Here is a 23,249-nt window from a genome sequence, read left to right as displayed (position 1 = left end):
ATTATCCTATCATGTTCACAGTCATGCTGGTTCTATACCTGGTTTCAAAGCCTCACTCTGGCAAGGAGACCTATTGGGTAGCTTTAGGCCAGCCACTATCTCTCAGCCTCATCTGTCTAAGGTTAAAATAGTGAGTGGGAGAATCCGTACACTGCTTTGAATTACATGACAGAAATGCAGGACAAGCCTTATAAACATAGAAACAAACCAGCAATTGGAATTGGATTGCAAGTTAGTTTAACAATATAAATGGAGTTTATATTTGTGCCTGACCCCTCTATATCCCCTCAGGTGTTACAACCAAGCAACTTTGGTGGCTCTGGAGGGCAACTTTCAATGCTGAGACCTTCTGGGGGCTCCACACTGTCAAGAATGCCCAAAAGGAATCATTTTAAAAATGGAGGTGGTTGCAAAAGGATCCTGTAGCACTTTTGAGACTAAATAAAAGTTGGTACAATATCTCTTTGCAATGCATACTGATATTCCAGGCTAACATGGCTATGTCTCTGAATTCTTCTGCATATGGGATGTTCCACTTTTTGTAACTGTGACACAACCATCTTATCTAATGCAATGTCCTGCTGTTGCTCTTATTTACACCTTGCAGATCTTTTATCAGTAGGACATATACCATGACTTATTAAACTTGTATTTTGCATATTTATAGTGTTTTAACTTGGACTGTTTTAGATTTGTAAGTCGCCTTGAGTCCCTGTACTGGGACGAAGGCAGGATATAAACATAAACATAAACATAAACATAATAATAATAATAATAATAATAATAGTAATAATAGACTTGAATGAGGGATTAGGAATGGGGCATTTGCTACTTCAACTCTGGATAAATTTGGACCACATCTGGACTGGCTGAATTTGGACCACAGAAATAATGCAGTTTGATACATCTTTAACCGCCATGTCTCTATCCTATGGAATCCTGGGATTTTCAAAAAAACTGTCAAGACGGATCTCTTCCGGCAGGCCTTTTCTGAATAAAATTCCTCAGCCACAGAATGATACCCCCTCACACCATGTATTACCACCTCCCTACCCGCATTATGCTATTATTAATAGACTGAAAACTCTTTTAATCATAATATATTTAATTCTTTTTAAGGGGGGGGGCTGTAATTTTATGTACAATATTGTATATGGATGTTTTAGCTGGTAGCCGCTTTGATTGTCTTGCTACAGAAAAGCGGGATAGAAATAAAAGTTTTATTTATTTATTCATTTATTACTTATTGCTGTAGTTTGTTGTAGCACCAGAGCTTTTTGACGGAGAAGGCGAAATAGCTCACAAAACTACAAAGCTCTGGTCCCACAACAAACTACAGATCCCAGGATTCCATAAGATGGAGTCATGACAGCTGAAGTGGTGTCAAACTGCATTGAATCTGCAATGCATATGCAGTCTCAAACTGTAATAGAGCTGGAGGATATAAAATTACTTTCAGGCTTTGTGCAACCAATACATCACCATCAGATTGTGAAGGGGTTATATTTACACTAAAATAAAGTGAATATACAAAGGAAGAAGAGGGAGAGGAAAAACACTTACCAAGATCCCAGCTCAGTTGCAAGAGGTTTGGGGGTGTCCTTTGCAAGACTAGGTTCCTCTTGGCCTGCTAGCTGTCTGCCCTGCTATGCAGAATGGTGGCTAAGCCTCTGGTCAGATAAAATGGTCAGATGCAAACAGTCCTACTGCCTTTGGGACCTTTCCAAGCCCTTACAGCTTCCCATGCCCCTGTCCAACTGAAGGGATAATGCATCCCATTGCACAAACCCTTAAACTTGCAGATCCCTGCATCCTGCAGAACAGAAGCAGAGAGAACCCAGGTGGTCCCTGTTTCCAGCTCATCACCGACACCAAGGCGCATGCTCAAAGTTGCAAGGTACCACCTCGAGCATGCGCAGTAGCAGGCTGTGAAGCCTCTGTGCCCTTCTCTGTTGCCCTTACTTGGGACCAAATTTCTCTCCAGCAGTGGCAGCACAGAAAACTATTTTCTAACTAGCAAGGGCTGGTGGCAGAGCAACATTGGTGGCTGTTTTTTTAAAGCTGCAGAGTGTTGGTTTTTAATTTAACATTTAAGAGTTAAATTTAAAATTTATTATTACATAATAAAATTATTAGTTATGAAATTATTAAATTAAAATGTTTAAATTAATTGATTATTAAATAAGCCCTCAGGCTTACCCAGATGGGTTTTTTTTTCAAAATTTTGGATTTTAAATGATGAATTTTAAATGTGGATCATTTTAATATGTATACATCTATTATTATTATTATTATTATTATTATTAACCTTTATTTATGAAGCGCTGTAAATTTACACAGCGCTGTACATGCAATCTCTTTAGTTAGACGGTTCCCTGCCCTCGGGCTTACAATCTAAAAAGACATGACACAGAAGGAGAAGGGAGTGGTGGAGGGAAAGAGTAAGAGGTCCAGCAGTTCCTCTCTACCTCCAAGGCATGGACCAAGGCAGATGGACTGGAGGGAGGGTTTGGCTTCATAATGGAAGGTTAATCTTCATCCAGGGAAAATACATACTCTCAAGTAGGATAATGCATATACAGTACATAGCAATACAGGAAATGGTTCGATAAACAGGCACCAAAAGAACATCAGATAGTAAGCGACAATTATGCAATGCCTGGGAATGCTTCTCTGAACAGGATGGTTTTCAACTCCGTTTTGAAGCTGGTTAAAGAAGTGATGGCTCTTGCTTGTGGGGGAAGAAGGTTCCAGGAGTGAGGGGCAGCAAGTGAAAAGGGACGAATCCGGGATGGGGCAGAGGAAATCCTGGGCTGGGACAGCAGCCCTTGACTACCAGAACGGAGGGCCCTAGTGGGAAGGTGAGGAGAAAGAAGGTCTGATAAGTAAGGAGGGGCCAGTCCATGGAGGGCTTTGAATGTCAACAGCAGGAGCTTATACTGAATTATTATACTAATAATAATACTGATAATGATGTTTATTTATAAGTCCCTTTTCACCAAAAGTTGGTATATCAGAACATATACAATATAAAGCGAACAATATCATAAAAAGAAAGTTCATTTTAAGAATAAATGGCTAAAATATAAAGATATATATTTTAAGAAGCATGAGGAAGACAGATATCAAATGAAAACAATAGAGGATTTCAAGGAAGAGGGATACAAATTTGCTGATTTAGAATCATAGAATCATAGAGTTGGAAGAGACCGCAAGGGCCATCCAGTCCAACCCCCTGCCATGCAGGGATTCACAATCAAAGCATCCCTGACAGGTGGCCATCCAGCCTCTGCTTGAAGACCTCCAAGGAAGGAGACTCCACTACACTCCGAGGGAGTTTGGTCCACTGTCGAACAGCCCTTACTGTCAGGAAGTTCCTCCTAATGTTGAGGTGGAATCTCTTTTCCTGGAGCTTGCATCCATTGCTCCGGGTCCTAGTTTCTGGAGCAGCAGAAAACAAGCTTGCTCCCTGAGAAAAATGGATTTGAATCAAACACATAAGATTTAAAAAGAGTTAGAAACACATGAATAGAGTAGAAATCGTGTTAGACTATATAAACGTATCCTATAATTAAATTACATATATAGATAATATGAAACTACATATATACATGTATATTATTATAATCAACATATCTATTCTAATAGGATTGAGTAAAGCTCAGCTGAGAGGCCCTTTAACTGAAAGGGAATTTTATAAAAATATATAAGTTAGTAAAAGAAAGAGTTTTTAGATAAGCTTTTTATAACACTGTTATTTATTAAATAAATTTGATTTGGTACTTTGGTACTTAGAAAAATCTGTATCTCACACTCCCTCCTCAATATAACATCCCTTCAAATATTTAAACAGGGCTATCATATCACCTCTTAACCGTCTCTTCTCCAGGCTAAACATCCCCAGCTCCCTAAGTTCTTCATGGTTTCCAGACCCTTCACCATTTTAATCGCCCTCCTTTGGACACGCTCCAGTTTCTCAACATCCTTTTTGAATTGTGATGCCCAGAACTGGACACAATATTCCAGGTGGGGCCTGACCAGAGCAGAATATAGTGGCACTATTACTTCTCTTGATCTAGACACTATACTTCTATTGATGCAGCCTAAAATCGCATTGACCTTTTAAGCTGCCGCATCACACTGTTGACTCATGTTCATCTTGTGGTCTACTTGGACTCCCAGATCCCTTTCACACGGAGTTTCATTCAGCCAGGTGTCACCCATCCTGTATCTGTGCATTTCATTTTTCTGCGCTAAGTGCAGTACTGTACGTTTCTCTGTGTTGAATTTCATTTTGTTAGCGTTGGCCCAGCTTTCTAATCTATTAAACTCATTTTGAATTTTGATCCTGTCCTCTGGGGTATTAGCTATTCCTCCTAATTTGGTATCATCTGCAAATTTGATGAGTACGCCCCCAATTCTGTCATCCAAGTCATTGATAAAGATATTGAATACCACTGGGTCCAGGACAGAGCCCTGTGGGACCCCACTGGTCACTTCTCTCCAGTATGAAAAAGAGCCATTGTTGATCACTCTTTAGCTTCGGCCGGTCATAGAATCATAGAATCATAGAGTTGGAAGAGACCACAAGGGCCATCCAGTCCAACCCCCTGCCATGAAGGAGATCACAATCAAAGCATCCCCGACAGATGGCCATCCAGCCTCTGCTTGAAGACCTCCAAGGAAGGAGACTCCACTACACTCTGAGGGAGTTTGTTCCACTGTCGAACAGCCCTTACTGTCAGGAAGTTCCCCCTGATGTTGAGGTGGAATCTCTTTTCCTGCAGTTTGCATCCATTGCTTCGGGTCCTAGTCTCTGGAGCAGCAGAAAACAAGGTTGCTCCCTCCTCAATATGACATCCCTTCAAATATTTGAACAGGGCTATCATATCACCTCTTAATCTTCTCTTCTCCAGGCTAAACATCCCCAGCTCCCTAAGTCGTTCCTCATAGGGCATGGTTTCCAGACCCTTCACCATTTTTGTCGCCCTCCTTTGGACACGCTCCAGTTTCTCAATGTCTTTTTTGAATTGTGGTGCCCAGAACTGGACACAATATTGCAGGTGGGGCCTGACCAGAGCAGAATATAGTGGCACTATGACTTCCCTTGATCTAGACACTATACTTCTATTGATGCAGCCTAAAATCGCATTGGCCTTGTTAGCTGCCGCATTGCACTGTTGACTCATGTTCAACTTATGGTCTACTTGGACTCCTAGATCCCTTTCACACGTAGTTTCATTCAGCCAGGTGTCCTCCATCCTATATCTGTGCTTTTCGTTTTTCCGCCCAAAGTGCAGTACCTTACATTTCTCTGTGTTGAATTTCATTTTGTTAGCTATGGCCCAGTTTTCTAGTCTGTTCAGGTCATTTTGAATCTTGATCCTGTCCTCTAGGGTATTAGCTATTCCCCCTAATTTGGTGTCATCTGCAAATTTGATAAGTATGCCCCCAATTTTATGCCCCCAATTTTGTCCTCCAAGTCATTGATAAAGATGTTGAATAGCACTGGGCCCAGGAGAGAGCCCTGTGGGACCCCACTGGTCACTTCTCTCCAGGATGAAAAGGAGCCATTGTTGAGCACCCTTTGGGTTCCGTCAGTCAACCAATTACAAATCCATGTAACAGTTACTTTGTCTAGCCCACATTTTACAAGCTTGTTTGCAAGAATATCATGGGGAACTTTGTCAAAGGCCTTACTGAAGTCAAGATATACTATATCCACAGCATTCCCTTCATCTAACAAGTTGGTAATTTTATCAAAAAAAGAGATCAGGTTTGTCTGGCATGACTTCTTTCTCTGAAACCCGTGTTGACTTTTTGTGATTATGGAATTGCTTTCTAGATGTTCAGAGACTCTGTTTAATTATCTGCTCTAGAATCTTTCTTGGTTTAGATGTCAGACTAACTGGATGATAACTGTTGGGATCCTCTTTCTTCCCCTTTTTGAAGATGGGGGCAACGTTTGCCCTCCTCCAGTCTGCTGGCACTTCTCCTGTTCTCCAGGACTTCTCAAAGATTATTGCCAATGGCTCTGATATTACATTTGCCAGTTCTTTTAATACCCTTGGATGTAGTTCATCTGGTCCTGGAGACTTATATTCGTTTAGGTTGAACAGGTATTCCTGTACTATCTCTTTACTTATTGTGTGCTGAAATTCCTCTTTTCTGTCCTCTGCTCCATTATCGTCAGGTTGAGTTCAACCAATTACAGATCCATGTAACAGTTACGTTGTCTAGCCCACATTTCATTAGTTTGTTTGCAAGAATGTCATGGGAAACCCTGTCAAAAGCCTTACTGAAATCAAGAGCACTGAGCTCTTGAACTGGCCCAGCAAGGGAACCATGCTACACAATTATGTGGTAAAAGCTGCCAACTTTTAGGGCCAACTTGTGGAGAGAGATCCACTGGGTGACCCTGGATAAGTCACACTCTCTCAGCCTCAGGAGATGACAATGGCAAACCCCCTCTCATGAAATGTGCAAGAAAACTCACCATAAGTCCGAAATGACTTGAAGACACACAAAAAGAATGGCTGAGCAAGGGAACCACACTACACAATTATGGCAATATTACACAATTATAGCAATAGGAGAGATGCACTCTCATTGGTCTCTGTTTAACTCTGAAGATGGTTGTCTTATACCCCCCACCACAAAATGTCAATGTGTGTTACAGTGGGCCATTAGTGTCCACTGGGGTTGTGTGCCAGGACCTGCAATGGATACCAAAATCTATGGATGTTCAAATCCCATTAAATACAGTGGCATAGGAAAATGATGTCCCTTATATAAAATGGCAAAATCAAGGTTTGCTTTTTTAGAATTTATATATATATTTAATATTTTCAAGCCATAGATAGTTGAATCCATGGATAAGGAGGCCCAACTGTACTTCATTTCAAAATATGGGATGTTGAGAGTCCTCCAAATACTGCACCATTTTCAAATCACACCATTATAGCAGTTTGATACAACAGTTAACATACATCTTTATCCTACCGAATCCTGGGATTTATAGTTTTGTGCGGCACTGAGCTTAACAGTGGTATCAAACTGTTGTAACTGTGTAATGCGAGAGCCTGGTCTGTCTGGTTTGCCCAGTAGAGGAGAAAACATCCTCTCTTTTTTGCCATTTGACATAGGTCCAAAACACACAGCAGAAGTAATCCAGTTAGCTTTATAAATAAACTGGATATGATTTTAGAAGTCCCTTTGAGAGACTAATTTGAATAAGGTCCAGATATGCTGCACTTCCCGTCCGTCAGCTGATAGCCACATCATTTACTCTTTATTTTCCAGTCCAAGTGACCATCATGTGGTGAAAGCTGGGAATGCATATTAAACTCTGCTTCCACTTTTATTAAACACATTAAACATATTTATTAAAAATATTAACCATGTTAAACTCTTTGAATCAATGCCAACCCTGTCAGTGAATAACCCTGGCCCTTTTTTTAAAAAATGGCATATCTTTTGGGAAATGTTTGTCCCCAAATCACACAGAAACTGCAAAAACACATGAAAATACCCCCGCTCCCAGTTTGGAAACAAAGGGTTGGAACTGGAAACAAAGATGGAGGATGGTGTCACACGTTTGGCATCAGTTGGTTCAATGAGAATCAGAGGAAAAGGGGCATGTGCTGGTGAGGTGAAAACCTGTCTTCCTTCCTGCCTTTTGCCAAGAGAGTCACACTCTTCTGTCTATGTCTGCAAAACAAAACAGATGGCAGAAATGTCAAGAGAAACAAGCGGACTGTACAATTTCAGTTCATTGATGGGAACACCATGCATGAATGTCCCCAAGTGCAGAGCACATAGAAGTTTCTTTTTTGGACTATGGCTCCCAGAATAACAAGGTTTGATGTTAACTACATAAGTGTCTCTGAAGAAGTGGATTGAAATCCACAAACACTCAGGCTAAAATAAAGCAGTTAGTCTCAAATGTGCTGCTGGATTCCTTTAATTTCCCTTTCCTTTTTAAATCCCCCTTTGCATATCCTCCCACCCTGAGGCCCTGCCATCAACAACAGAACAATACACAAATTAACATGGAATTTCCTCCCTACCCATGGTCACACAGTATATATATATGTATAGCCAACTCTCTTCTATGCCAGCATTCTCTGAAGAGGCCAGCTACAGATGTTAGTGAAACATCAGGAATAAACTCTTCTAGAACATGGCCACATAGCCTGAAAAATCCACAAAAAACTATAATATGCTTTTAGTTGTTTTTAATTCAATTAAGCATCAATATTATAACGTGTATGTTTTAATATTATAACACATGCTTTTATTTGCACCTGTTTTAAATCCTGATGGGAAGAAGCTTGGGGCCCAGATTTGGGGGAAAGGTGGGATATAAATTTAATAACGAAAGTACATGAATACAAACAATTAATCCCATATTTGAACTACTGTGTTCCATTAATGTTTATATTTCTTACACATATTTCCACCAGTTTCTCAACTACTGGACACTCCCAGACTAGGGAGTTTATCACACGAAGGAGATTGAGAATTTATCCCATGAATATCCTAGGAAAATCATGTAATTACGCAAAATGATTTCATACAACATAACACAAAACCCACCATTAAAGTGGTCACAAAGAAGCATTAAAACACATCTTTTTACTTTTGGGATTTCAGTGACAATGCATTTTCGATCTCACTTTATTTGGGCAATTGAGTGTGATAATAATTCGTGCAATTATTTGACATTTTTGCTTTATTTTCAGGATGTTTTAAATGCGCTTTAACCTCTTTGATGCCCAAATTAGCCCCAGTGTGATAGAAGAGTGAAGATATTCTACGACCCCCTGTATCTGCAGGGAATATATTCCCAGACTTACAAACAGCTAGTGAAAATTGTGGATAATAGCAAACACTATATTTTCATTGAAAGTTGACCACAGAATCGCAGTGAAGGACCTCCAGATGTCTAGAGAAGTGTTCATCCAATGCAACTCTATGATCAACATCTGCTAGTCCTATGGAGGAACTCGAGATTCCTAGATGGACAATATTTTTTTGGACACAGATACTGGTTTTGTGGATACATGAGTTGCACTATACTAAAAACAAGTTGAATGGGAAGGTGCGGTATAAAAGGTGTAACATAGTAAGACACCTCTAAAATCACACCATCATCATCATCAATAACAAAAACAACAACAGATGTTATTTTCTTCAGTTCCTCGCTTTGTTCTTTGTCCTTTTCCGTTAACTAGCAGGAGAACACATTTTGCAAAATGAGGGATTTGCAAACTTGTGGAAAGAGCCTAAGCGACAGAGTGAAGGGTTCCTTGCAATCTACTGTATCAAAATTCCTTACCTGAATTTATGTTTGACAGAATCATTTTTTTTTTCAATATTGGTTCAGGGATGCATATTACTTTCCCTTGATCCAGGCAAGTGATCAGGACTGGTTTGAAAGGACAGAATCCTGGTGGGGAGAGGAAAGGAAATAAGACAAGAGGAGATAAATCAGAGCTAGGCAAAAGTTATTGTTCTGGACTATAACTCCCAGAATCCTCCACTTAGCAATAGTTGGTTCTATTGTCAAATTGCTCCTCTTGTAAAATGATTTCTCCTAATGCTTAACTGAAACTTTAGTCCTGCCCTTTGGACTAAAGTCCAAAACATACTGCAGAAATAATACAGTATGAGACTGCTTTAACAGCCCTGGCTCACTGCTAGGGAATCCTGGGAATTGTAGTTTATTGTGACACCAGAGCTATTTGGCAGAGAAGGCTAAATGTCTCACAAAACTACAGTTTCCAGAATTCTTTAGCATTGAGCCAGGGCAGCTAAAGAGGTATCAAATTGGATTATTTCTGCAGTGTGTTTTGGACCATAGTCCACTTGTCAGGGTGCTTCCACACTACGAAATTACAGCATTATTATTCCACTTTAATTGCCAGTGTTTCATCCTATAGTATCCTGGAGTTGGAGTTTGTAGTTTGAAAAGGCACCAGAGTTCTCTAGCTGAAAATCCTAAATGCCTCTCTTTAAAATCACAAATCCCAGAATTCCATGGGATGGGCTCATGGCATTTAAAATGGAATCATAGTGCTATAACTGTGTAGTGTGAAAGCGCCTTTAAGAATAAACGCACTGAATGAATAGGTATATAAATACTGATCGACCACGTTCCTCTTATCCTGCTAAATTCAGTGGATTCGTGCAGAGTCTACTGGGAACAAAACTAAATTGATTTGTTTTCTTCTTTCCAGAGTCCCCAATTAACCCTTTTTTAAACTGATGTTCAAGGCAATAAGGAGGAGAACGGATGGGGAGAGACTGAGCTGTCAGTGGGCCTAATCCATGAGTCAGGGATGACTTGAGGGTACACAACAAGGACTATTCTTGATAAATTTTGTACCATTCATTAACTGCATTTTGTTTTAACTTACTTTTAACTTTGTCCACTGGGACAAAGGTGAGAAATAAATTAAATTAAATCGAAACAGCATCACTGAGCCCTAAAGCAGTGGTTCTCAACCTTTCATGTCTTATTGCTGTTGTGTTATGAGGTTTTCTTGACAGGACTTGTTCAGAAGGGGTTTGCATTTGCCTTCCTGTGAGGCTGAGAGAGTATTGCCCACAGTCACCCAATGACTGTCCATGGCTGAACAGGAGGAATTAAAACCCTGATCTCCAGAGTGGTAGTCTAATGCTCAAACCACTACACCACAATGACTTTCTTTCATATCTTAAGTCCCACCACATACTCTTTTTAAAAAATATTGTCCTCATTGTGACAAAAACAAGAAGCCCACCCTTTCTGAGAAAGACATATTTATGTTCATAGGCATTCTCCTGCTAGGTTTACCAAATATTTTAAGTTTTAAGGATATTTTTAAAATGGCAATAGTTGTGTTGGGAATAAACACAATAAAAAAATAATTCCATTAAGAGTGGGGTATTGTAGTAATACTGCGGCGAATAAATTGTGCTGGCAGTGTAAGTGTAAAATACAAAAGGAAGATCCTTATCGCATTAGAAAGGAAAACCGAAATGGAGCGGGAGAGTAGCAGCTTCCATTCTCTTCCTGGGGGAGATAGTTGTAAAAGCGTATCTTTTGTCACACTGGAGAAATCCATTTGCCAGAAAGCATGCTTTTATGACCATCTCCCCCAGGTAGAGAATGGACGTGCTACAATGGCACACAGAGAGGCACAGAGAAAGCTGCTAGTCTCCTGTTTGGTTTCGGCTTCCCTCTCTCATGCGATAAGGCTCTTCATTTTGTATTTTACTCACTGCCAGAGCAATTTATTGTGGTGGGAGGGAAGGGGTGCCAATGTTCTGGGTCTGACAGCTTTGCTGTCCAGGCAGGAAAGGGAGTCTCCTCCATCTATCACCTGGACAGCAGCTCTGTCAGACCTGGAAAGCATGGTGAGGCAGGAGCAGGTGCCAAGGTTTTGGGTCTGCTGCTTTTGCTGGTTGGATGGGAAAGGAAGTTGCCTCCCTCTCCTGCCTAGAAAGCAGCTCTGTCAGACCCAGAAAGGTGGCAGGAGTGGGTGCCAAAGGTCTGGGTTTGGCAGCTTTGCTGACCAGGGGGGAAAGGGAGTCTTCTCCCTCTCTCACCCAGACAGCAGTTGCTGCTCTACCTCCAGATCTTCAGTGGCAGCAGCAGCCTGGCAACTTGGCTGGGCAGCATGGATGCAGACAAGCAATAATGCAAGGAGAGGAGCCTCCCCACCAGACTTCGTCCCATCGTCTGGTTGAGCCACTGGGCTACTTTTTGGCAGTGGCAGCTCTACAGTGGTGGCAGTAGTGGGACAACCCAGCAGGCAGTGCAGAAGCAGGCATGGGCTCAGTCTGCCATCCCCACCACCACTGCTGATAGCCTGTCTCTTCAGGGGGTGGGTATAGCGCCCTAAAGAGACAAGCATTAGTGGCAGAAATGTGGACTCAGCCCACCCACCCCCTCTGCCGCTGCTGATAGCCTGTCTGTTCGAGGAGGCATGACACCCTAAATTTATTATTTATTTCACTTCTGTGCCACCTTTCTCCCAGAAAAGGATCCAAAAAGATAAAAACATTTTTAAAACTTTACAATAAAAAATTAAAAACAAGTAAAATCATCTGGTTAAAATAGTATAAAATTAATACAAAAACATACAAAAGCTAAAAATGTAACTAAAATATTCACCCCATGTAAAAATCTGCTACCTTCCCACCGAAGTGGTACCTATTTATCTACTTGCATTTGCATGCTTTCGAACTGCTAGGTTGGCAGAAGCTGGGACTAATGACAGGAGTTCACCCCATCTTGCAGCACTTGGGCCTTGAACTGCCAACCTTCTGATCATCAGAATTGGCATCTTAACCACTAAGCCATCGCATCCCTTTTTATTATATGAAAAAGCCAACCTAAATAAAAATATTTTTATAGTTTTTTGTGGGTTTTTCAGGCTATGAGGCAATGTTCTAGAAGAGTTTATTCCTGATGTTTTGCCAGTAGCTATGGCTGGCATCTTCAGAACGTTTTTGCCATTTGGGCAGTCTTATTTGTTAAGACACTAAGTTGTGACTGGATGAGAATCTAGTAATATGGCAGGTGTAGACCATGGTAATAAGCTAAGTAGACCAGGTGATTATGTTAATCAAGTGGAAAGGTATAACTGCCTTGTGGGACTGCTGGGTTATGGAGAGCTTTCATTGTGTCTTGCTCTCATGGTAAGACAATTTATGCATGTTGCTGAATCAAGATTTTGGACTGTGCTGTGTCATTCATATTGTTTTGCTTCAGTTTTTGAGACTTCTGTTAAGTAAAGTTTTTGTTAAATTCTTCAAACCTCTGCTTTCATTTTTGCTATAATACTCACACCCCAACATTATTTTGTGTCCAAGGTTTGATTTTGTTTCTTTTTTTAAAGAAATAATCTGCACTGTGTATCAAATATACCTGGTATGCCACTGGGCTAAGGGCAAATTCCCTAATAGGCCAGCCGGTGGGAGTGGCTCTCTCTGTTAAAAGCTGGCCCGCCGGCCCCCAACCCGAGGATGCCGCCACAGACCAGCTGGGCCCGCCCCCGTGCCAGGAGGACTCTTTGCCGCCCCGCGGCGCCTGAAGGGAGGGAGGAGTTGAGCTGGTGGGAGCGGCTCTCTCTGTTAAAAGCCGGCCCGCCGGCCCCCAACCCGAGGACGCCGCCACAGACCAGCTGGGTGCGCTATTATATTCGTCTAGGGTTTTTTTGTTTTTTTTTGCAAAGTGCTGGCGTTCCTTCCTTAGGAGGAACAGGAATCTATCTGCTCGCCAGATTGTTATATGGTTTGAGCTGGGTTTTTTGCAGTTTGGGGTAATCTTGGATTAGTTGGTGTCTTTAGGAATGACATCTTCTGCTGTCTTCCTCTGTTGTTGCGGGGTTTTATTGTTATTATTGGACTTGGGGGTGGGAATGGGATATGGGAGGCCAGCTGTGGTGGCGGACGCATATGTAATGGGAGCCCCGATTGAGATTGTGCGGCGCAAGGGGAGGTATAGCGGTAGGACTGTGGATAGGTGTTTAAATGGAAGGGGAGATCGATGTGTGATACCTATCTCTCCTTCCTTCCACTTTCCTAACCAAAGAGGCCTGAGGGTCAGCCCAGTCGTACCACAAACCCTGTTACTGCTCCTATGCAACGCCAGGTCTATAAAAAATAAGACCCACATTATGTATGATCTTTTACAGGATAAAAACTGCGACCTGGCGTGCATCACTGAGACCTGGCTGGGGCCTGAGAGCGAGGCAGTGTGGGCCCAGGCCCTTCCAGACGGGTACTCAGTTAAGGACCAGATCAGGTTAGGTGGGCGGGGGGGCGGTGTTGCCTTGGTCCATAAAAATACCCTTTCCTTAACCAGGATCCCAGTCCGGAAAACAGATCACATCGAATGTATTTACCTGTCCCTGAAGGCCAGAGACAGCCTAGGGATTCTGTTGGTCTACCGGCCACCCCGTGCACTAACAGACTCCCTGGCCGAGCTGACACAGCTGGTCTCGGAACTGGTGTTGGAGTCCCCTAGGCTTCTTGTCCTGGGGGACCTCAACATCCCTTTCGAGGCCAGTGATATTCTAACAGGTGCAGCTCGGGAGTTCATGACTACCATGACAGCCATGGGCCTGTCTCAATTAGTCTCAGGGCCAACACATTGTGCTGGTAATACTCTTGATGTGATCTTCAGTACGGACATGGAGGCTCCGTGGGTAGAGATCTCTAATGTATCTCCCTTGTCATGGATGGATCATTTCCTGGTTGAGGCTAGAATCAAGGCTTCTACCATTAACCCTCCCGGCGGTGGCGGACCTATTAGGATGGTCCACCCTCGAAGGCTGATGGAACCCATAAGGTTCCAAGAAGCCCTAGAGGGGTATACGACTGGCTCTGACGGCGACTCTGTTGATGCCCTAACCGACATCTGGGATACTAATATCTCTAGGGCTATACACAGTATCGCTCCCAAGCGTCCTTTCCGGCCTGCTTCCAATAAACAACCCTGGTATACGGAAGATCTCAGGACAAGGAAGCGGGTCGCGCAACGACTAGAGCATAAATGGCGAAGACATCAGCGCTTGTCTGACAGGACACTCCTTCGCTCTCATTTGAGAGCTTATGGAGTGGCAATACGTGCAGCAAAGAATTCTTTCTATGCTGCACGTATTGCGTCCGCAGAGTCGCGTCCGGCAGAGCTAACTCGGCTCCCTCCCACCCTGAGCCCTATTTTGGAGCCATCTAAAGCCTGCTGCGACGATTTTAACAACTTCTTTGTGGATAAAATCTCTCGGGTAAGGGCTGATCTCGACGCCAGTCTTTGTGCAGGTCCTACAGGAGAGGTGTCTGAAGCGTCCGTGGTCCCTGTTATACTGGATCACTTTGAGTTTGTTAGTACCGATGAAGTGGACAAGATCCTCCGAAGTGTTAGGAGGACGACTTGCTCTCTTGATCCCTGTCCCTCATGGTTGACAGCTCAGAGGGGAGATGTGGTGCGACTAATGTTACATCACATAATCAATACATCTCTAAGTGAGGGTCAGTTTCCATCTAAATTAAAATTAGCAGTGGTTAAACCCCTGCTAAAGAAGCCCTCCTTAGACCCCCTGCTTCATAATAACTATAGACCCATCTCGCTGCTACCTTTTTTGGGGAAGGTGATCGAGAGAGCAGTCGCCTTCCAGCTTCAGTCGATCTTGGACGACACCGATTTTCTGGACCCATTTCAAACCGGCTTCTGGGCAGGCTATGGAGTTGAGACTGCCATGGTCGCCTTAGTTGATGATCTCCGTCTGGGCATGGACAGGGGGAGCGTGTCCCTGTTAGTGCTCTTGGACATCTCAGCGGCCTTCGATACCATCGACCATGGTATCCTTCTGGGACGCCTGAGGGAGTTGGGAATTGGGGGCACTGCTTTGCAGTGGTTCCGTTCCTACCTCTCGGGCAGATCCCAGATGGTGGAGCTGGGGGACTGTCGCTCCGATAGGAGGGCCCTGACATCTGGTGTCCCTCAGGGAGCAATTTTGTCCCCTATGCTATTCAACATTTACATGAAGCCGCTGGGAGAGATCATCCGGAGACATGGGGCGCGGTGTTATCAGTACACTGATGACACCCAGATAATTTTCTCTATGTCTCCGACTGATGCAGTAACTAAGGATGGCATCTCTCCTCTAGATGCCTGCTTGGCGTCGGTAATGGGCTGGATGAGGGAGAACAAACTCAGTGTGAATCCAGGGAAAACGGAAGTACTGGTGATAGGTTCCCCGGTTTCTGGTGGTGAGATCTGTCACCCGGTCCTGAATGGGGTCACGCTCCCCCTGAAGGACTCGGTGCGCAGCTTGGGAGTACTCCTTGATTCGTCGCTCCAGCTGACTTCTCAGGTGGATGCGACGGTCAGGAGTGCCTGTTATCAGCTTCGGCTGATATGCCAGCTGCGTCCCTACCTGGACCGAAAGGACCTAGAATCTGTTGTACATGCTTTGGTAACCTCTCGATTGGATTTCTGCAACGCGCTCTACATGGGGCAACCCTTGTACCAAACTCGGAAGCTGCAATTGGTGCAGAACATGGCAGCTAGATTGGTCGCTGGTAGCTCCAGGTCGGACCATATAACACCTATTTTATAAGACCTTCACTGGCTGCCTATTCGCTTCCGAGCTCAATACAAGGTGTTGGTTTTGACCTATAAAGCCCTAAATGGCTTGGGCCCAGGGTACTTGGAGGACCGCCTCTCCCCATATAATCCGCCTAGCACACTCAGAACTTCCGGGACTAAATTGTTGGAGGTCCCTAGGTCTAACCTTACACGGACCTCACAGAGGGCTTTTACTATTGCTGCCCCTTCACTTTGGAATAAGCTCCCTGTAATTTGTCTGTTTATTTTTCCTGCCCCCTTTTTTCCCTTTCGACCCTGGATCGATGTAACTTTTTTCTTTCCTTTTTCTTCTGCCCCTGACATGTGTATTTTCCTATTTTATTGTTTTCTTGTTCCTGTTTTTTGTAGTAATGTTTTTAACTGTTATACTGAATTTTAATCTTGTATTGAAATGTTTTTTATAAATTTTGTAAGCCGCCCTGATCATATCCATGGAAGGGCGGGGTAGAAATAAAATTTATTATTATATTATTATTATTCACAGTCTCTACAGTTCTACCATGACATGGAAAAGAGATGTTTACCTGTATATGCCAAATTATCATAGGTCTCCAGCATGACATCCTTGTACATGTCTCTCTGTGCTGGATCCAGCAAAGTCCACTCGGTTTTTGTGAAGTAGATAGCCACATCCTTGAAGGTGACTGGCTTTTAAACAAAGGAGAAATATTTTATAAGCAACTGCCCACTCAGGGCTACATAATTTGTGACAGATCTCCTGTTTTAATTACTGTTGTTATTTCAATATGCCTTTCTTACATTTTCAACCAAATAGCATGTAGTATCTTTTGTGTGTGACTGGGAGGCAAATTGGAATGGCCAGAAACTGGAATAACTACCAGTAGTAAATAAATATATACATACATACATATATATATATATATATATATAATAATGTAGTTTTTTTTTAAAAAAGTAAATAAGTGGTACAACAAACCAAATTCAATAATAAAAATATATCACTTGTAAATGGGGGGGGGGGGGTGTTAAGGAGGTACTACAACTTCCATCAGCCCTAGTCAGGACAATCAACGGTGGGGGATCATGGTAGTTGCAGTCAAAAACATCTGGAGGGCCTGCTGTAAATTAGTAAAGAACTACAGAGGACAATCCAAATAATGTACTGCATTTCTGGTAAGCCACGTCTATTAGATATAACAGCCAGGAACCATTTTCAACAAAATCATTGTCGAAGTTGTCATTAATCCATAGCTTTAATGCCCAGTCAGTGTGAGTTTATAAAACATACAATGAATGAGTTTGAGGGGATTTTCTAATTCTAATGTATTCAAGGTAAACCGTAAAGTTAGACCTGATACATCTTGTTGTCTCCTGAATCTAATGAGAGCCAATTTATTGGCAACCAAAATAATTTAGTTCTGCTTATTGCTACCATGACTTACCTAAAAATAATAATATGGGCTTTTGGGGGGGGGGGGGGGGGTCCCAATACTGTATAGCCAAAAACAAATAAATAAACAATGGATTTCCTAGGAGGCTTTTTCTCCTAAATTAGTATAACAAAAGTAGATTACACAAAAGAAGAAAACAAAATACGTGACAGGTGACTAAAACTCAGGGCATATCCGCACTGCAGAATTAAATCAGTTTGACACCACTTTAACTGCCACGGCTTTATCCTATGGACTCCTGGGATTTATATGGTGAGGCATTCAGCCTGGTCTGTCATAGAGATCTGGTATCTCACCAAACTATAAATCCCAGAATTATGTAGGATTGGGTCATGGCAGTTCAAATGGTGTCAAACTGCTTTAATTCTGTAGTGTGGACACACCCTCAGCAACACAGTTCACACTCTTTAAAAGTTACAATATAGTAAAATGCCAAGGTAAATTCTGCAACAAAACCTGACTTTGAGGGATGAAAATGTCCCACCTGAGTGGGAGAGTATTAAAGAATTTGTGCATTTATTATTGTTTATGTTAACTTTATTTATTTATTTATTTATTTATTTATTTATTTATATGCTACTTTTCTCCCGGGAGTAGGGTTGCCATAAGTGAGGACCTCCAAACCGGGACAAATGTAGGACAAATGTAGGGCAACATTTTCAAATGTAGGACACATTTTTATAAAAATGGAAGACGCGCAAAAAATTGAGGTTTTTTTTTAAAAATGTTAATATAAATGCATGTTTTTAGGCATGATCAAAATGGAGGACATTTTGCCATTATTCCTAGACAGATGGCAGAAATGGACTTGCCCTCAGGTTCAACTGTACTTCTCAGAAGTGTGTACTTGGGCAAGGGACTGTGGTTTTTCTTCACTGTGCATGAGTTAGTAAAAATCACAGCAAGTTACATTGGCCGTGCCTCAGAGGCTTGTTGATATCAATATCACCATCATCATCATCATCATCATCATCATCATCATCATCATCATCATCATCATCATCATAATTGTCCAGGAAAGGCATTTGTTAGCATTCAAAGCACCATAAATACACAAAAAATGCACTTGCATATATTTAATAATAAAAAATAATGAAAAAATAAATAAAAAACAAGGCAGGGGTTATATATTTGATAATAAAAATTAATGTAATAAAATAAAAAACAAGCAATAATAAAAATTAATAAAATAAAACAAAAACAAGCAATAATAAAATTAATAAAATAAAACAAAAACAAGCAATAATAAAATTAATAAAATAAAACAAAAACAAGCAATAATAAAAATTAATAAAATAAAAAATAAAAAGCAATAATAAAAATTAAAAAAAAATTAAATAAAATAAGTATTTTATATTTTTAAAAATAATTTAAAAAATCCCAAAATACCAAGGCAGACCTAATGGCCACTGACTCAGCTTTCCTCCTCCTCCTCCTCCTCCTCCTCTGGCCCAATTGTGTTCTGGCCTTCAGGCACCCTTCCTCCGGCTCCTTCCTCCTCCTCCTCCTCCTCCTCTCCCCCCTCCTTCTCCTGGAAATGGGGCAGGTGCGCGCGCGTGCGCGCGCGCGGAGGGAAATGTGGCGGGCAGGTGCGCACGCGCGGGGAAAGAAGTGGGGCAGGCAGGCGCGTGCGGAGGGAATGGGCAGGCGCGCGCGCTGCCACTAACCCCTGCTGAGGTCTGGGCGGCGTGCGCCAAGGCGCGCAAGCCCTCCCAGTGGGGGTGCGGTGGCGGCGGCGCTTCTGCCGTCGGCCCACTGAGGAGGAGGAGGAAGGCGGAGCCGGAGGAGGAGGTGGGTTGGCGCCGCAGCAGCCGCATTAGCGGCAGCGGCAATGGCTGGAGCGGGCCCCCAAACTGGGAACAAGGCACGGGTGGGGGCTCAAACCGGACCGGGACCGGGAGGGGCCCCCCGAAACCGTGAATGGCACGAGGGCCGCCGGGTTATGGCAACCCTACCCGGGAGGGACCCAAAGCGTCCCAAGACAAAATATTAAAAAATCTCAATAAAATTCAAAACAATTAAAATCAGCAATATAAAATCACATAAAAATTTACAAAAGTTAAAAGCACTAATACCTCAACTAATACCTCAACTCTCAACTAATACCAAAGACGTATATGCAGTGGTGCTATTACCTCTATTACTCAACTAAAAGTCGACCTCGTGCATAAATCGAGGACAAGTTTTGGAGCCAAAATTATGGATTTTGATATGACCCATGGATAAGTTGAGAGTAAAAATTAGGAGCATGTAAGAAAGGATATAAAAGATGAAGCAAAGGAAAGTAATGCCAAAGAACCTACAAAATTTGAGCAGGCATAACTTTCTGCTCACCCCAAAAGCTGGAGGGATGAGAAAGCAAAGGGGTTTCTAGGACAGATGACACTCTTGCTTTTCACCAGGAGATGGTTCCCTTTTTATAAGAGTTAAAGTACAGTACTTACATTGACCCATGGATAAGTTGACTCATGTTATTTTGGTCAATTTTTGGACCTGAATTTCTAGACTTATACGTGAGTATATATAGTATGTGACTTGACTTAAGGCAGATCTTATCCTAGGGTGGTTCTTTTTTATAGCAACACTGATTCAAAGGACATTTGCTATTATTGCCTTCCCCTGAAGCTTAGACTTGCCTAAAGTCAGCCAGTGGGTTACAAACACAAGAAACTATTAAAATACAAATCAAAGCCATCAGCCCAAGAAAGATGATAATGGCATACTCAGCAGCAAACGATAAACCCACCTCTCTCTCAATCTCTCTCTCTCTCTCTCTCCTCTCTCTATATATATATTAAAAAGAGATACTATAAAAACCTCAGAAAACAATTTTAAAACCTTTTAATGTACATGTATTGTATGTTGTACTGTATGTACAAGTATTGTATGTAGAATGTTTTTAATGCTGTAAGCCACTTTGATTGTTTTATTACAAAAAGTGAGGTATAAATAAAAGTTTTATTATTTTTTAATTAAAATTTCTAAAACGATTTCTAAAAGGAGCAATGCAAAATCTAATAAAGTAATAATAATAATAATAATAATAATAATAATGGCTATTAGTAATTTTAGTAGAATCGTTTAGTCGGATCCATAACGGTATAATAATAATGATAAACCTCTTCCAGGTTAGCATCCTCTGAAGATGCCAGCCACAGATGCTGCCGAAACGTCAGGGATAAACTCTTAGGCCTGTTACAAAATGCCAAAATAAACCGGGACGGCACCACCCACGGCCACCTCTGCCCCCGCGTGCGCCGCGGGGGCCTACAAGGCCTCACTGGGGCCTGGAAGCGCTCTCTGCGGCCGGAGCTCCGGCCGTGGAGACACTCCCTCCCAGGCCCCGGCGAGGCCTTGGAAGACTCCGCGATCGTGGAGTCCTCCAAGGCCTTGCCAGGGCCTGGGAGGAGGAGGAGGCCGCTTGCCACTGCGGCAATGGCTGCGATGACAGGCGGCCCCCGCGCCCCTTCCTGGCCTGAGAGGAGGCTGAGGCTTCCTCTCAAGCCGGGAAGGAGGACAAGGTTTAAAAATGTAGGACCTTTTTTTTTTTTAAAGTCCTACATTTTTAAACCTTGTCCTACATTTTCCCTGGTTTGGAGGTCCTTGGGTATGGCATCCCTAGTTCTATGTCTTTTTAATTTCTCTCTTTCTTCCCCACTTCTTTTCTTTCTTCTTTTCCCTTTTTTCCCTCCCCCCAGTTTCTTTATTTTAAGAATATATCTTATTTTGATTTCACATTAGATGTTGTTAAAATTAGTAAAAATGTTTTTTTGGCAAGTTTCTCCTTCAGAGGGGTTTTTGCCATTGCCACCCTTTGAGGCTGAGAGAGCGTGACTTGCCCAACGTCACACATTGACTTTTGTTGTTGCTGCTGCTGCTATGTGCCTTCAAGTCATTTTTCACTTATGGCAACCCTAAAGTGAACATATCACAGGGTTTTCTTGGCAAGTTTCTCCTTCAGAGGGGTTTTTGCCATTGCCATCCTCTGAGGCAGAGAGAGTGTGACTTTCCCCAAGTCACCCAATGGTTTTACATGGCCGAGCTGGGATTTGAACTCTGATCTCCAGATTTGTAGTCCAACTAGGGTTGCCATAATTTGCTACCACCAAACCAGGACAAAACATAGAAAAAATGTAGGGCACAATGTAGGACAAAATTTGCTGAAAAATTGAGGACACAACGAACTAAAAGCCAGAAACATTGGCGGGTTACAGACCACCGAAATGTGGTGGTCTGCTGCCGCCACCGCTTGCAGTGTCCAGGAGCTGCAGCGTCCAAATAGCGCAACTCCCGGACGCTGCAAGGGAAGGAGCGCGGAAATCGCGCTCCTTCCTGGGCCCTGGAAAAGACACTGCGAGGTGCTAGTCGCGCACTCGCGGCGTCACTTCTGGGGTGCGACGTGCGGATGCACAGCGTCCGCTACGTCAATATGGTGGCGTCTGTGTGGAACGGCCGCTGCCATTTGTCACGGACTCTGTTCGTGATAGGGTTAGGGGCGTCTGGAAGAGACGCCCCTTTTTCAAAATGGGATGTCCTAAGGACATCCCTTATGGCGGTCTGTAACCCGCCATTAATAATTTTTTAAAAATTAATATAAATCCTTATTTACAAAAAAAATCAAGGAGATTTTGGCACTAGACAGAAGGCACACAACAACAGATATAATGAAAAATACATCTGTACCAACCTATGAGACTCACCTTCTGCTACTTGGGCTTTGGTCGCCTCCACCGCCAGTTATTGTTATTATTAAACTTTATTTCTAAAGCGCTGTAATTATACACCGCCACCGCCTGCAAGGGAGCCGCAGCAAAGCCTCCTTCTTTGTAGCCTAGTTGGCAGGCTAGGCCCCTCCTTGCAGCTCTCTTGCGGACGGCGGTGGACTGTGAAGGCGGCAGCCAAACCCAGGAAATTTTAAAAAGCAGGATGGGACCTTCCCAAACGCCCCAAAACCAGGAAAGTCCTGCCCAAAAGTGGGAAATGGCAACCCTAGACCCAGAGCAATGGATGCAAGCTTCATGAAAAGAGATTGCACCTCAACATTAGGAGGAACTTCCTGACAGTAAGGGCTGTTCGACAGTGGAACACACTCCTTCCTCGGAGTGTAGTGGAGGTCTTCAAGCAGAGGCTGGATGGCCATCTGTCGGGGATGCTTTGATTGTGATTTCCTGCATGGCAGAATAGGGTTGGACTGGATGGCCCTTGCGATCTCTTCTAACTCTATGATTCTATGATTCTATTGCAAGTGGCTCTGAGATTACTTCTGCCAGTACTTTTAATACGCTTGGATGTCGTTCCTCTGACCTTGGACCCTGGAATTTGGAGTATTCCTGTCTTACCTCTTTACCCATTCTGTGCTTATCAGTATCCATTTAATTTCCCAAGTAAAATTCATTCACTGCCTTCCTAGGCTGGTGAAGGAGACCAGCAGAGTCAGCAGGTGCCTCAGGAGAACTCACTCTGTGGCTGTGGATGCCTTGGAAAGTGCAGCCCAAACAGGCCTTGAGCCCTGCTTTTACCTGGCAGAGCCTTTCCGCAGAGACCCATGGCTGCCTGTGTTGCCCTTGCCCTGATGCCAAGAGAATAAGGGACATCCTGGGATGATCCTTTGCCCTGTTCCTTTGATTCTGCAGAGTTGTGTGAATGACAAAAGGAAAGAAATAGCTAGCTTATAAGTGTCAATAGTTATTTTT

The 23,249-nt window shown here is 42.8% G+C and overlaps 1 protein-coding gene across 1 annotated transcript; it reads right to left on the bottom strand.

The window, feature by feature from the left end:
* Nucleotides 1-7,438: 7,438 nt before the first annotated feature.
* LOC149320836 (KRAB domain-containing protein 1-like) lies at nucleotides 7,439-22,977 on the bottom strand. Its single transcript, XM_089506426.1, has 4 exons — nucleotides 22,896-22,977; nucleotides 16,669-16,792; nucleotides 9,341-9,451; nucleotides 7,439-7,710 (listed from the first exon to the last, which is right to left on the bottom strand). The coding sequence occupies exons 1-4, from the start codon at nucleotides 22,926-22,928 to the stop codon at nucleotides 7,691-7,693; spliced, it is 288 nt and encodes a 95-aa protein (XP_089362552.1). The 5' UTR covers nucleotides 22,929-22,977; the 3' UTR covers nucleotides 7,439-7,690.
* Between the last annotated feature and the right edge of the window lie 272 nt (nucleotides 22,978-23,249).

The sequence above is a fragment of the Sceloporus occidentalis genome, unplaced genomic scaffold (genome assembly GCF_023333645.1).
Source record: "Sceloporus occidentalis isolate IW3139 unplaced genomic scaffold, rSceOcc1.0.p SCAF_1, whole genome shotgun sequence".
Classification (NCBI taxonomy): domain Eukaryota; kingdom Metazoa; phylum Chordata; class Lepidosauria; order Squamata; family Phrynosomatidae; genus Sceloporus; species Sceloporus occidentalis.
This window is presented reverse-complemented; position numbering and strand designations above follow the sequence as displayed.